Genomic DNA, 15,046 nt, shown 5'->3' with positions numbered 1-15,046 from the left:
CTCTTGCTGCACCACACTATTGGCACATTGAGGCAGTTGAGATTTCGTTTGCCGTACCTCTATCACTGATAGTCTGTGGGTAATCATACACTAGCCTTTTACTCAATCATGGAAGATGTCCTCGAGAAGATCTTTAAATTACCTACTCAAAGGGGGGTTGATTCGGGTGAGGGCGAGGAGTTCGAGGCAGAGAAAAGAGAGGGAGGTGATGTATTATGAAATATTCAGCGGCCAGGTTTGGGAGGGCCTGCTATTCTGCCAACGTATAATAGTTAGATGGTAAGTGCATGAGCAATTAAACAAAAATTGTTTTTATTAAAATTATCAAGCCAGTTTGTTTCGGGAGGGATTACATTTTCCAAGATGTAAATGCATAAATGGACACAAGAATGTGAAACAGAGAAAGTCCATTTACCCCATCATTGTGTTGGGAAACTCGTCGTAGTACTGGAGTGCTCCATTATTAACCACGAAGTGATGCTGTGATGGAGCACTTACTGCAACATCCCTGAAAATGCATCATCAAGAGGATGCTCGACCCAATCTTGCAATAACATTGTGAAATACTCGATGACATTCAAAACGAGCCCAATACCAGAAATGAGAGTTCAACAAGGCTGTGTTTTTTTTTTATCCATCGGGGTATGATGCATGTAGGGAATGAGCCGTTACTCAATGAGTAAGCCTCTGATGTTGCACATGGACACACGACACAAGTCCGTGGCAAAGCACGCCGTCTTGCTGCACTTAAATGTGTGCAAGAGGGGGAATAAATTATTCATCTCTTCTTCTAAGAAAGGACATTGAAATAAACTTGGAAAAAAAAACTTGTGGTAATGTTATAAAATTCACGTTAAACAATTAAACAACTAGGGCACACTTGTTGGAGTTGCCATTGTTGAGTAAGATCGGCACGAGGGTAGTTTACTGTTGAGTTGACTCTGGTTTCGGATGCTGGTGTCCATCTTCAGGACCTCCCGCACGGCCATGGTGGCATAACTGGCAGGTGGAAGGGAGAATGCCAAGTGCAGAGCACGCAGAGCCCCCTCTGTGACACACATGTGCAAATGTTACCCAAATGAGGTACTCGACACAAACCCTTTAGAGGTTTGTAAACAACAGAATGGCATGGTGATGGGGACAACACACCTGCAGGGAAGGGTTCTATAGAGCGACCCTCCATGATATCCACATCCGTCGGCATCAACGGGATATTGGGATCATCATAAGGAGTAATCTTCCTGGAGAAAATATTCACAACTCAACTTAGCCCAAAGAACTGAGATAATGACCAGCAACATTCAAAATAGCCTTGAAAGAACAAAATACACCTCAACGTCCTCATAAAACAAAAATCTGGCCCATCCTTTCTACAGTATTGCATTGACATGTCTGCATCTCCTGGTGCTGTTTGTTATCGTGAAAACTGCACGCACGTTTCATCATATGACAATACCGGTTTGCAAACATTTAGGCGAACACATCCTTTAAGTATGCCACGTTTCTCGTGGCCATTTTAATGTTGGCTTCCAGTAATTTGAGCTTGTACACGTAACACATGTTGGTCAGGGTCATTAAGAGACGTGAGTGTACTTTTAGACAAACTATGAGGACATTAGTAGTCATGGAGGGGAAAAAAACATAATCAACATCACATGGGATTGGAACCTGGAATCCCACCATCCTGAGCTAAGTGGATTGGGGGAACACCAAACAGGCTAATTTCATATTCTAAGCAAATCACATACTCAAAAGGAGGTTTTTACCCTGCGCATGGAAAACGAAAAGCGGAGTTAAGCAATTGGTTCATGTCTGTTCATCCATCTGTCTGTCTGCAAACATCAATTTCCTTGTAATCCTTGTAATAAACTATGTGTAGTAGGAGGCCATTCAGCCCATCATGCCTGTGCCACACCAATACCAGATTTTAATAAATGTGTCAATGCCCCTTCCCTTCGTGTGCAGCCTTTTTTGGCTGCTGGTTGTATCATTGGTTAGGGGTGCGGATATGCCGCTGATGCAGTGCCCCTATCACCAGTACAGTGGTACTCATTTCGCCGACCTCAGAAGGATGACAGGCTGAGTCAACCCCCTGGTGTTAATTCAGCGGGAAAAACGGGGCTTGAACTCAGGACTCGAGGATCCCCAAGCCACCACCCTAACCACAAAGCCAACACCAGGCTAACAACAGGCTTATGGTTGAGGAACAACTTATTTAAATGAAATGTAATATTTTATTATTACATTATAAATAATTAAAAATAAATATTTAAATAATTATAATTAATTAATTAAATAAAATCCGCTTTCAATTCCTACCATCGTTGAACTTGCCACATGTCGTGTCGAAATCTGCCACCTGAAGGACGAATTCATCGATATGGCCGAAATAAGTCATGGTATCGATGTTTATCCCTCGTTGCCATGTAATGAATCTGGGGTGTGTTCAGTCACCAAGTTTCTTGTAAAGCGCTCGCCAAGTAGCTTAAGCACTCCATTCAAAACCGTTGATAAGGAACGGCTAGCTACTTGATAACTGAACATACCCCTGGGCATCTCAAAAGCATACAGTACATAATTACAAAACACCGAAGGAAGGACAGTTTAAAAAAAATTTAAAAATAAAAGACTTCAAATATTAATCATGAGTATTTTAATTGTAATGAAAAGGTACCTTGTTCAGTTTTAAAATGTAAATAAACTCAAAGGTGATGTTGAGTGTACGAAAGTGTACACGTACATTTCATATAACTTCAAAGTGTAAGTATACATAACTTCTTTAAAGTGTACATGGACATTTAATATCACTTCAAAGTGTAAGTATACATAACTTCTTTAAAGTGTACATGGACATTTCATATAACTTCAAAGTGTAAGTATACATAACTTCTTTAAAGTGTACATGGACATTTAATATCACTTCAAAGTGTAAGTATACATAACTTCTTTAAAGTGTACATGGACATTTCATATAACTTCAAAGTGTAAGTATACATAACTTATTTAAAGTGTACATGGACATTTCATATAACTTCAAAGTGTAAGTATACATAACTTCTTTAAAGTGTACATGGACATTTCATATAACTTCAAAGTACAAGTATACATAACTTCTTTAAAGTGTACATGGACATTTCATATAACTTCAAAGTGTAAGTATACATAACTTCAAAGTGTAAGTATACATAACTTCTTTAAAGTGTACATGGACATTTCATACAACTTCAAAGTACAAGTATACATAACTTCTTTAAAGTGTACTTGGACATTTCATATCACTTCAAAGTGTAAGTATACATAACTTCTTTAAAGTGTACATGGACATTTCATATATTTCAAAGTACAAGTATACATAACTTCTTTAAAGTGGACATGGACATAATAAATATCTCTGGGGAATTTCCTCAGCCTCCCGACTAATTAATTAGGGACACAGGTATTTCACGACCAAGCCAATATTAATGTTTATTTAATTCCCATCATAGAGTATGTGACTTGCATGTCCATCAGTTTGTTTATAAGCCTCAAAGTCCGGCAAAAACCAATAGTTTTTTTTTGTTGTTTTTTTAGATCCTCGTGGAGGATCTCTAAGTCTTACTCACGTTGTTGTTCTTCGTCTTCTTCTTGTGGACTTTTTTGTTTCACAGCCTACAGTTTTCATCGAAACTTCCTGAAACTTGTCATATACATGTAAAAATACCCTGCTCAGACAGTAACCATCTCCGATTGTGAAAATTCCTCGTAGAAAAAAGTTATGACGTCAAAATATCTCCGCTAATGGAAATCGCCTAAAAAAATATCTCCGAAACTAGGCAAGCTAATTTGAATTCTGTTTGCGGGAATCGAACAGGGCATTAGCAGAGATGAATTACCGCACATATGATACATCACTATGACGTCATATCAATTTTTATGACGTCATTCCTATTTTTTGACATTTTTGGTTTCACAACCCAGAGTTTTCATTGGATCTTCGTGAAACTTGCCATGTATATGCAGAAAGCCCACGCACAGGCAGTAACCATCTCCGATTTTGGAAATTCTTCCAAGAAAAAAGTAAACGTCATAATATCGCCGCTAATGCAAATCGCCTAAACCATTATCTCCGAAACTAGGCAAGTTGTTTGAATTTTGTTCGTGGGAACAAGCTGGGCATTAGCACAGATAATTTATCGCAAACCTGATACATCACAACGACGTCACATTCGTTTTTATGATGTCATCATTAAGAGGACGAGGATCTTAGCTCATTTGAGCTTGTTTAATGAAAGACCTCTGTTTTCTTTCCTCTGCATGATGAAAAAGTACCTTCATTGGGCCATGTATATTATCACGCTGCCACGATCGCTGTAAACAAAACATGCATTACCTCGTTTAAGTTTTAATCAAAATGTTCCTTTGTTTCCTCAAAACGGTAGGTACCTTCATTGATAGAAGACACGTTGTTCAGTCTTCGAATGTATATCAGAGGCTTTTGAACAATCAGAGCAATGCGGAGCGACAAAGTTGGTGGCGATTTCTGGCCAACTGGAGGGAAAGGCGTGGCCTGGCAAATGGGCGGTGCATGTGACACGGGGGGGTGGGGGGGGGAGGGAAAGGCGTGGCCTGGCAAATGGGCAGCGGTTATGACCCACAAACATGAACTCAGCTTTATATACAAGATTATATTGAATTATATACTCGAACACTACATATTCGAAGAACACAAATCGCCTTATTTGCACTTCCAAGAACCCCTAGTTTTGCAGTACTTGGACATGTTAAATAAGGTGGTGTATAAAGGTGATGTATAAAACTGCATCAATTGTGTGAAAAATTTTTACCGATCTTTAAGATCAATACTTTATTTCAATTCAAGTATATACTTGATCACTGCGTGGAGTATCATGTTCCATGAACTCTCTCGTTTATGTCGTACAGTTAGTAACGCTTAGAGCACTGGAATGATGTCATAAAGGTTGTGGGTTCAAACCTGGCTAAGGCAGCAGTTACTATTACCTTGTAACCTTAGCAGTATTAACGGTCTGAATTTTAAGCTTCTTGAGACCGAGATAGTCTCAGGGGGGAATTCCGACGTCGCGATCAGAATGTGTGTTAAAAACCCAGCTGGCTCACTAATGACCTCAGGGAGGAGATAATTTGACTCCCCTGCCTTGTCTGGTCTGCATGCGATGCTGGTCCCCACCATGCTCGATTCTGAACGCCCTCGGGGCAATGTGGGACACGCACAAAAACCCAATACTAATCAAGGTGTGAAATTATCTTACCCATCAAACCAGTGATCAAATCAGCAGACACAACCAGGTTGTCCTTAAAAAGCGAAAGCGCGATATTCTTTGGACGAATGGATACACTCCAGGGGCCAGTGCCTGACCTCGCATTACACAAGATTAACAGTTATTGTTCTTCTTTTAAGCATGAAGAAACAAGGCCATAAGAAGCTCAGTACTTTCACAAACCTTATTATAACGACTCAAAGTTAAAAAAAAAAAAAGAGACCTTTAGGTCACCCAATATATGCACAAATATCCTCAACAAATGCTTTTGCACTTTACTTCTCATGTGGACCGTAAGAAGGTTGTTTACAGCACAGCAGCAAAACCTCTCTGAGCATGAATACCGTACTGTCGAGTTGGCCTCAGATAAAAATGACCCAAATGCGTGTTTATGGAGAGGACGAGGGAATCTAAAGTTGAAGGGGGTTGGGGTGAGGGAGGGGAAATAAAAAAAAAAAACAACCAAGGTTGAAGAAAAGTAGAATGAGGTGTGAGAAGGATATTCATGGTAAAGGCCATTTGGCCCATCGTTCCTGTACCACTTCCACCCTCCAGCATTCCCATCGACCTCGGTCAGTGCTAATTACCAAGCTGACCTCCAGCAAGTAATTTGGTCAGGGTGTTGGCAACTCAAAGACCTCATTTTGAAATATCCCCATGGGATATTCAGCGTCTCAACATTACTGAGCTCAATGCAGATAAAAACGTTTACTTTAGGTTTCTATCCGAGAGATAGCATGCTCCAGTAAGCAGCAACCTCTGATGCCACGAGATCAGAATAACAATTCTTTGTAAAGTTACTCTCAACAGGAGCAGCAGGAAGGTTCATGTTATCCTCTCTGGGGTCTATAGATTAGAGTAGATCGAGGCTCAGGTACATTAGTCTCTGGTGGATGCGATGTTGGGATTCCTCCAAATTTCTTTCAGTTTATTGTTAAACAGCAGTAGCGACTGTTTAAAAAAAGTAATCATATGTGTTTGTGGTTTATATTTTTTGCTTCTGCGAGACATGCCCCACAAAACACCATGATAAGCCATTTACGTTAACACAGCATTTGTCCAAGGAGGAAAAACCCCTTGGGGAGAGGGGATATTATAATAGTATTAATATTGTTTTGTAATCACATTAATATTATGCTAGTGTCATTTGTGTTATTACTTTTATTGTTAGAAGTGGCCAATGAAGAACACCACCATTAGCTATCTTAACACAGATATAAACCTTAACATGGAACATCCCTTCGGGAGGGTGAGGAACAAATGAAGTCACGACAACCTCGATCGTGTGACCTTTAGTACTCCTGTGAAGTTGGGTTGAGATGATATACGTAACCACCGAATGTATCACAGTCAAAAAAAAAACAAACAACAAACAAACTGTGTATTTTAGTATGATATATATATATATATATATATATATATATATATATATATATATATATATATATATATATATATATATATATATATATATATATATATATAGGAAGGCGAGTCTGGAGGCAGTGGGAGAGGGGGAAGGGTAGAAGTGTGCAGGTGAGAGTTGGAACTCTGAATGTTGGGACGATGACTGGCAAAGGGCGAGAGTTGGCTGATATGATGGAGAGAAGAAAGGTGGACATACCGTGTGTACAAGAGACCAAGTGGATGGGGAGTAAGGCTCGGAGCATTGGAGGTGGTTTCAAACTGTTACACCATGGTGTGGATGGGAGGAGAAATGGTGTCGGGGTAATCCTGAAGGAAGATTATGTCAAGAGGGTATTGGAGGTGAGGAGGGTGTCTGATCGAGTGATGAGTGTGAAGTTGGAAATTGAAGGGGTGATGATGAATGTTATCAGTGCATATGCACCACATATGGGGTGTGAGATGGAGTATAAAGAAGATTTCTGGAGTGAGTTTGATGAAGTGGTGGAGAGTGTATCCAAGGATGAAAGAGTGGTGATTGGAGCAGATTTCAATGGGCATGTTGGGGAAGGGAATAAAGAGGATGAGGAGGTGATGGGTAGGTACGGTCTCAACAAGAGAAGTGTGGAAGGGCAAGTGGTGGTAGAGTTTGCAAAAAGAATGGAAATGGCAGTGGAAAATACGTATTTCAAGAAGAAGGAGGAACACAGGGTGACGTACAAGAGCGGAGGAAAGTGCACACAGGTGGATTACATCTTAAGCAGGAGATGCAACCTGAAAGAGATTAGTGACTGCAAGGTGGTGGCAGGGGAGAGTGTAGCTCGACAGCATCGATTGGTGGTCTGTAGGATGACTTTAGAGGTGAGGTTGAGGAAGAGAGTGAGGGCTGAACCAAGGACCAGATGGTGGAAGCTGAAGGAGGAAGACTGTTGCGTGAAATTTAGGGAGGAGGTGAGACAGGCGTTGGATGGTGGTAAAGATGGGTGGGATGATTGGGCAACTACAGCAGAAGTGGTGAGGGAGAGAGCTAGGAAGGTACTTGGTGTGACATCTGGACAGAGGAAGGAAGATAAGGAGACTTGGTGGTGGAACGAGGAAGTACAGGAAAGTATAAGGAAGAAGGAGTTGGCGAAAAGGAAGTGGGATAGTCAGAGAGATGAAGAAAGTAGGCAGGAGTACAAGGAGTGGCGTCGAAAGGCAAAAAGAGAGGTGGCAAAAGCCAAGGAAAAGGCATATGATGAGCTGTATGAGAAGTTGGATACAAAAGAAGGGGAAAAGGATTTATACCGATTGGCAAGACAGAGGGACCGAGCTGGGAAGGATGTGCTGCAGGTTCGGGTGATAAAGGACGCAAATGGGAATGTGCTGACGAGCGAGGAGAGCGTGTTGAGAAGGTGGATGGAGTACTTTGAGAAGCTGATGAATGAAGAAAATGAGAGAGAGAAGGTTGGAAGAGGTAGAGATAGTGAATCAGGAAGTGGGGTGGATCAGTAAGGATGAAGTGAGGACTGCTATGAAGAGGATGAAGAGTGGAAAGGTGGTTGGCCCAGATGGTATACCAGTGGAGGCATGGAAGTGCTTATTAGAGATGGCAGTGGGGTTGTTAACCAGATTGTTTAATAAAGTCTTGGAAAGTGAGAGGATGCCGGAGGAGTGGAGATCAAGTGTACTGGTTCCGATTTTCAAGAATAAGGGTGATGTGCAGAGCTGTGGAAATTACAGAGGGATAAAGTTGTTAAGCCACACCATGAAGTTGTGGGAAAGAGTAGTGGAAGCTAGGTTGAGAGGAGAGGTGACGATCTGTGAGCAGCAATATGGGTTATGCCAAGAAAGAGCACCACTGATGCGATGTTTGCTTTGAGAATGTTGATGGAGAAGTATAGGGAAGGCCAGAAGGAGTTACATTGTGTGTTTGTGGATTTAGAGAAAGCTTATGATGGGGTGCCAAGAGAGGAGTTGTGGTATTGTATGAGGAAGTCGGGAGTGGTGGAGAAGTATGTGAGGATCGTGCAGGATATGGAATGAGGACAGTGTGACAGCGGTGAGGTGTGCGGTAGGAATGACGGACCGGTTTAAGGTAAAAGTGGGATTGCACCAAGGATCGACTCTGAGCCCTTTCCTGTTTGCATTGGTGATGGACAGGTTGACGGACGAGATCAGACTGGAGTCTCCATGGACTATGATGTTCACGGATGACATCATGATCTGTAGGGAGAGTAGGGAGCAGGCTGAGGCGAGCCTCGAGAGGTGGAGGTACGCACTGGAGAGAAGGGGAATGATAGTCAGTCGGGGTAAGACGGAGTACATGTGCGTAAATGAGAGGGAGGGTGGTGGTATGGTGCGGTTGCAAGGAGTTGAGGTGGGGAAGGTGGATGGGTTTAAATACTTGGGATCAACTGTCCAAAGTAACGGAGAGTGTGGGAGAGAAGTGAAAAAGAGAGTGCAGGCAGGATGGAGTGGTTGGAGAAGAGTTGCAGGAGTGATTTGTGACAGAAGGGTAGCTGCAAGAGTTAAGGGGAAAGTATATAAGACGGTAGTGAGACCAGCTATGTTGTATGGCTTGGAGGCGGTGGCACTAACAAAAAGACAGGAAGTGGAGCTGGAGGTGGCAGAGTTAAAGATGCTGCGATTCTCGTTGGGAGTGACGAGGATAGATAGGATAAGAAATGAGTACATTAGAGGGACGGCGTAGGTAGGACGGTTTGGAGACAAAGTGAGAGAGGTGAGATTGAGATCGTTTGGACATGTGCACAGGAGGGAAGCAGAGTATATCGGGAGAAGGATGTTGAAGATGGAGCCGCCAGGCAGGAGGAGAAGAGGAAGGCCAAAGAAGAGGTTCATGGATACGGTGAGGGCGGACATGCAGGTGGTTGGAGTGTCAATGGAAGATGTGGAGGATAGAGCGAAATGGAGATGGTTGATCCGCTGTGGCGACCCCTTACGGGAGCTAGCCGAAAGAAGAAGAAGATATGGGTTTCCAGACAGGTGTGGCCCATGTGTTAATTAAGCGAATAACATCCCAGCATACTGAAGGTCATGTATAAATATGCTGCACAGGCCTGATTGACTATAATTACGGCGAGCATAGCTGCAAGAGGTGACCCACAAATGCCCCCATTCACAGAGCACGTGTGGTCACCCAATGGTTTGATGAGCATGACACTGATGTTATCCATATGTCATGGCCTTCTCAGTCACCAGATGTGAACCCAATCGAGCATCTATGGGATATTCTGTAACGACGACCGAGACAGCGTTTTCCATCTCCATCAACCAGGTGTGAGTTGATTGATTTTCTTTTGGAATAATGGTGCCGCAGTCCTCCTGCAGAATTACAGACACAGGTGGACTCGATGCCACGGTGCATACAGGCCGTACTGGTCGCACGTGGTGGCCCAATATGCTATTAAATGACTTTATGTTGGTGTTTCTATTTTTTTTAACCACTACCTGTATATGTAAATATATTGTATAATGTATATTTTTATTATATAAAGCTCTTTCTAACCACTGATTGACTGATATTAAAGACTGAACCTTCTGGGTGACGTAGAAAGCTGAAATGATGCATGGTGACGGACATCGAAGCCAGTACACTTGGAATAATATCACAGAACCATCAGAAAGTATCGGTAAATGAAAATATAAATGAATGAAAAATCAAATGCAGATGAGCGATCCGAGACAATGGGGAAGCACGGTTGTGTAAGCATACCCTGCAAGTATATACATATATACAGTCAACCCCAGCTTCATCGTGGTTCACCAATCGCGCCCCCGGTTCATCGCGGGTTTTCCCTTGGAACGTAACTAATTTTTTCTGTGGATTCCCCCGGTACATCGCGGTAATAATATATTAAATATAAATTATTTAAGCAATAAATTATAACGCGTGGCGCTCGAAAGTATCTTCATAATAAAACGAACAAACAAAAAAAATTGTACGTTTGTCGACACAACGCACGAGACAAAGACAGAGCGCTATTCATTTCTCCTTGGCTCTGATTGGCTGCTGCCCACGAGGCGCACTCTTGTCTTGAGTGTTTCGCTTGTGAACGACACAGATATTTTCTACGTTTATTTCTCCAAGCCCTACGATGCCGCCCAAAGGAAAAACGTTTGCCGCGGTTGGGCGCCATTACGGTTTGAATGAATCGACCATACGCTACATCAAGAAGGACGAAGCCAACATCAGCGCTTTACATTCGCAACGCCCTGCAGCACCTCGTGGAGGCCATGGATTCTGACGACAATTTTTTCTCTGAGGGCGTATTGGCGTGATTTCACGATAGCAACATGTCTCCAAATAATTCAGAAGGCTCCACAAGAAATGAAAAAAGAAACCTTAAACGCCTGTTGGAAGAAGCTGTGGCCAGAATGCGTCCACGAATACAAGGCCTTTTCTCCACACGAAATTCACCATTCGGCAATCGATAAGGCGGTCAAGCTGGCGAAGATTCTAGGAGGAGGATTCAACGACATGACACACGACGAAGTGAATGGCCTCATCGAAACCAACTCTGACCCATTAACGGACGAGGATTTGGCTGAGCTTACGAAGTCTGCATGCGAGGAGGAGGAGGAACAATCTCATCCATCGCAGGAGTACGACGACGAAGGCCTATCACTTTAACGCTTAGCAACAATGGCGAAAACGGCCAAAGAATTGCAGGGGATGGTTGAAGCATGGGATCCCTCTATACTTCGGACGTTGCAATTCAAGAACGCTATTGATGGCGCAATGGAAACCTCTTAAACTCTCCTCACCACCATGGAGAATCAACGCCTGCAACTGCCCATCACAATGTTTTTGCAACGTTACTGAGTTTACAGTAAGCATTTTTATGCTTCAAATGTTTTCTTTATGTGTTTAATGGAGATTAAAATGTGTTTAAAATGTGTTTTGTGGAGGCGGCCATTCATCGCGGATTTTCACTTACCGCGGGAGGGTTTGGAACGTAACCCCCGCGAGAAACGGAGGATTACTGTATATATATATACGAGCAGGGATAACCGTGCTCCGCACAGGAATCTCGTGGATGACGGCGGGTCTGAAGGAGTATATGTCAGTTAATTGTAAAATTGTAGAGGCTGCCACCATTATTTTTTTTTTATCACCACTATAATATTATATTTTCCCCGCCATGTTTTATATGCAGAAGACTCGAGTTCAAAAATGTTAAGATTTATTGCCGCATCAGATAAAAAAAACCATAATGCCTCAACAATGTGAGGCTGGTTTCATGTCATCATTTGCAACTTAATTAATTCTCATTCTCCAGCAAATTCCATTGGTCCCATGTCAATCGGCTGAACTTGAAAAATTAACGTTACGCAATCAGGTGATGACGTCATAGTTCGGAAACCGGGAAGTCGGAAGTCATTGTCTTCAATTGACTGCAGCATTATTTTTTCATTCTATTGCAAATGGCGTTGGCCCCATGTCAATCGGCTGAACTTGAAAAATTAACGTTACGAAATCAGGTGATGACGTCATAATTCGGAAACCGGAAGTCGGAAGTACAATTCTTTTACATCGGGACACTCCCGAGTACATGTTCTGTCAGCATGTGAAGTTTAGTGAGGATCAGTCCAGTACTTTTCGCATGCATAGGTTACAGAGAAACACACACAGACAGACACACTTTCAAACATATATATATATATATATATATATATATATATATATATATATATATATATATATATATATATATATATATATATATATATATATATATATATATATGTTTGATAGTCAGCTTGGTTAATGCAGCTAACAGCTTGGTTAATGGGGGAAGAAAAGATCATGGTTTTGGATTGGGGATGATCTGAGATGGTGGTGAACAGCTGTCTTGAAGACCTGGAGGGATGAATGAGATTGATGAGGATGTGGAAGTTGGTTCCACAGGTGGGAAAAAAGAGGAACAAATGAGTAGAGGTGAGCAGTAATCCCGGATTTAGGTAGTTCCACCAGAAGGGGGTTTATGGTGGACAATGTGAGCCCTGCAGAAACCTGGTGGGAGCAAAGCACAGAAAGAGCAGAGGGTGCAAGACGAGAAAGGAGGCGGTAGAAGACTGAGAGACCACCGACAAAGTGATAAGCCCAAAGTCTCAGCTTTAGCGGGGGATATCTCAATGATCTTGAAGGCTTTGGTTTTCACGGTGTCAAGCTGAGCAAGATGTGAGGCAGGGGAGCCAGCCCAGAAGGGAGAGCAGTACTCCATCAAGCTGTGGATGAAGGCCTTGTTGGTGGATAGGAGTTCAGGAGTGCCAAGGAAGGACTTTGTACGATGGAGGATGTCCAGTTGTCAGCTAGCTTTGGAGGCCATTCCGCCAACTTTGAAATGTGGCTTGCACAAGAACGATTATGGCTGATCGTAAGACGCAGGAGTTTGAATGACTGAACCTCCTTAAGAGGACTGGTAAGGAAGTGGATGGGAGGGTTTACCATACGGTCCTTTCGGAGGGAGATAGTGAGTGTGTGAGATTTGTCAGGATTGAAAGCCGTATTCCAAGTGTTTGACCAGCTTGTGATTTTTTTTTTCAAGGTCTAAAGAGAGGGAAGAGGTTGCAGCCTGCTTGTCTGAAGGATGAGGGATGTCAGGACACAGGCTGGAGTCACCAGCAAATAGATAAAGAGGATTTTTCAGTCAGAGAGATCATTGATCAAGAAATCTTCCTTTCAGGAATTCAAATCTGCTGTCAACCACCACCTCATGCTCTCTCCAATTTATACCTCTGACTTTTGTAAACCTGCTAAGGAGGAGATTGGGACCATACTCTGTGCAGAGCGTTGGTGCTACTCAGGCAGTCTCCTTGGCTCTTGGGCACAATCCTGGATGGGTCGCCACTCCGACACAGTATACCAGCATGCTGGCACTCATTTTGCCGACCTCGGAAGGATTACAGGCCAAGTTAACCCCACCTGGTATGAATTTAACAGCTGAGCGGGATTTGAATTCAGGACCCAAGGATCCAAAGCCCGCTACCATAACCATTAAGCCAACACCAGGTATACCTGCTGAGACCTTATCCCATTTTCACTTGCAACTCTTCTCTTCATGCTGTGGTGCATCCATGTGTTTTCATCTTCCCATTTCCCCTTAACCCCACCTCCTGTTGACACTTTTCCCCTTGTTAAGCTTTTTTTTTTTTTTTTTTTTTTTTTTTAAGGCTAAAGCCATATTCAAGTAAGGAGCAATGAGGAAAAGTAATTCAAGGACCAAATTACTTTTTTCCGATAATGCAATTGCATCAATGAATGGCATTTGTTACTAGGTCTTTAACCATTCATGATGGGGAACCTGTTTGGAATTGAATGACAGTGGTTGCAGGCATTTACCAAGTAACATCTGTTGGCCTTACGATGAGACTGCGATAAGTTCCAGCCAGTGCGTAATCTCGCACACGATGACGTAGCTGAGCCGGTTGCAGTCCATCTTCGGCTAACCATGTGCGATACGCATCCCCGACTGCAACATCACGCGCCACTCTGTTAGCTCACGACTTCATACAGTAGCTTAAAAAGGATCAACACATTGTAAAAGCTTGGTTGTGGGTTAACTTAATAAGCAGTAAGTAGGCAGGTTAGGACTGAGACAAATTTACCACAATTCGTTGGATATTTTACTTCATAGCCGGGCAGTGGAAGAACGACATCATTAATCGAGGTCTCTTCCTCGTCGTCCTTTCCAAGCACCACCACTGTACCTAAATGGAACATGGCAGATGATGCCGTTAGCACACCACCACATCGAGAGGAAGGAGTGGGAAAACAAACCAAACTAAGAGTGCAGCGGAATTACAGTACCTGGATGTGTCAAACTGGTGTTTGTCTTCCATTTAAAAAACCACCAACAGCAAGAATTCATAAACCCATTGAGGAACTTACCATCAAATTAACCTCCCTCACCAGTCTGCAGGTATAATCAGATTGCACACCAAGGGTTGACTTTTGAACCACAAGACCAGTGACAGCTTTCTGTCAAGCAGTGTCTGGGGCTCCACCAAAGTTTCTGCCATTGAGGTTTATCAGCAATCCACCACAAATATATATCTATATCTATATCTATATCTATATCTATATCTATATCTATATCTATATCTATATATATACCTATATATATATCTATATATATATATATATATACCTATATATATATCTATATATATATATATATATATATATATATATATCTATATATATATACCTATATATATATCTATATATATATATATATCTATATATATATCTATATATATATATATATATCTATATATCTATATATATATCTATATATCTATATATATATATATATATATCTATATATATATATATATATATCTATATATCTATATATATA

At 42.0% G+C, this 15,046-nt stretch overlaps 1 protein-coding gene across 4 annotated transcripts in view; it reads right to left on the bottom strand.

Annotated features, from left to right (window-relative positions):
- Positions 1 to 295: 295 nt before the first annotated feature.
- Positions 296 to 15,046, bottom strand: part of LOC147014040 (pseudouridylate synthase 7 homolog) — a 62,940-nt gene continuing 48,189 nt past the window's right edge. For all 4 annotated transcript variants that reach the window (XM_085851612.1, XM_085851616.1, XM_085851613.1 and 1 more), the window contains 5 exons: positions 14,292 to 14,393; positions 14,026 to 14,155; positions 1,150 to 1,241; positions 881 to 1,048; positions 296 to 508 (listed from right to left, as the gene is read on the bottom strand). In XM_085851612.1, the coding sequence (XP_085707738.1) occupies positions 495 to 508; positions 881 to 1,048; positions 1,150 to 1,241; positions 14,026 to 14,155; positions 14,292 to 14,393 (506 nt within the window). In that variant the 3' untranslated portion in view covers positions 296 to 494. The remainder of the gene's footprint in view (positions 509 to 880; positions 1,049 to 1,149; positions 1,242 to 14,025; positions 14,156 to 14,291; positions 14,394 to 15,046) is intronic.

This window comes from Eptatretus burgeri, chromosome 13 (assembly GCF_056783735.1).
Source record: "Eptatretus burgeri isolate ZD-2024b chromosome 13, Ebu_testis_v1, whole genome shotgun sequence".
NCBI lineage: Eukaryota > Metazoa > Chordata > Myxini > Myxiniformes > Myxinidae > Eptatretus > Eptatretus burgeri.
The sequence above is the reverse complement of the archived record's forward strand: the minus strand, read 5'-3'. Positions and strand labels throughout refer to the sequence as shown.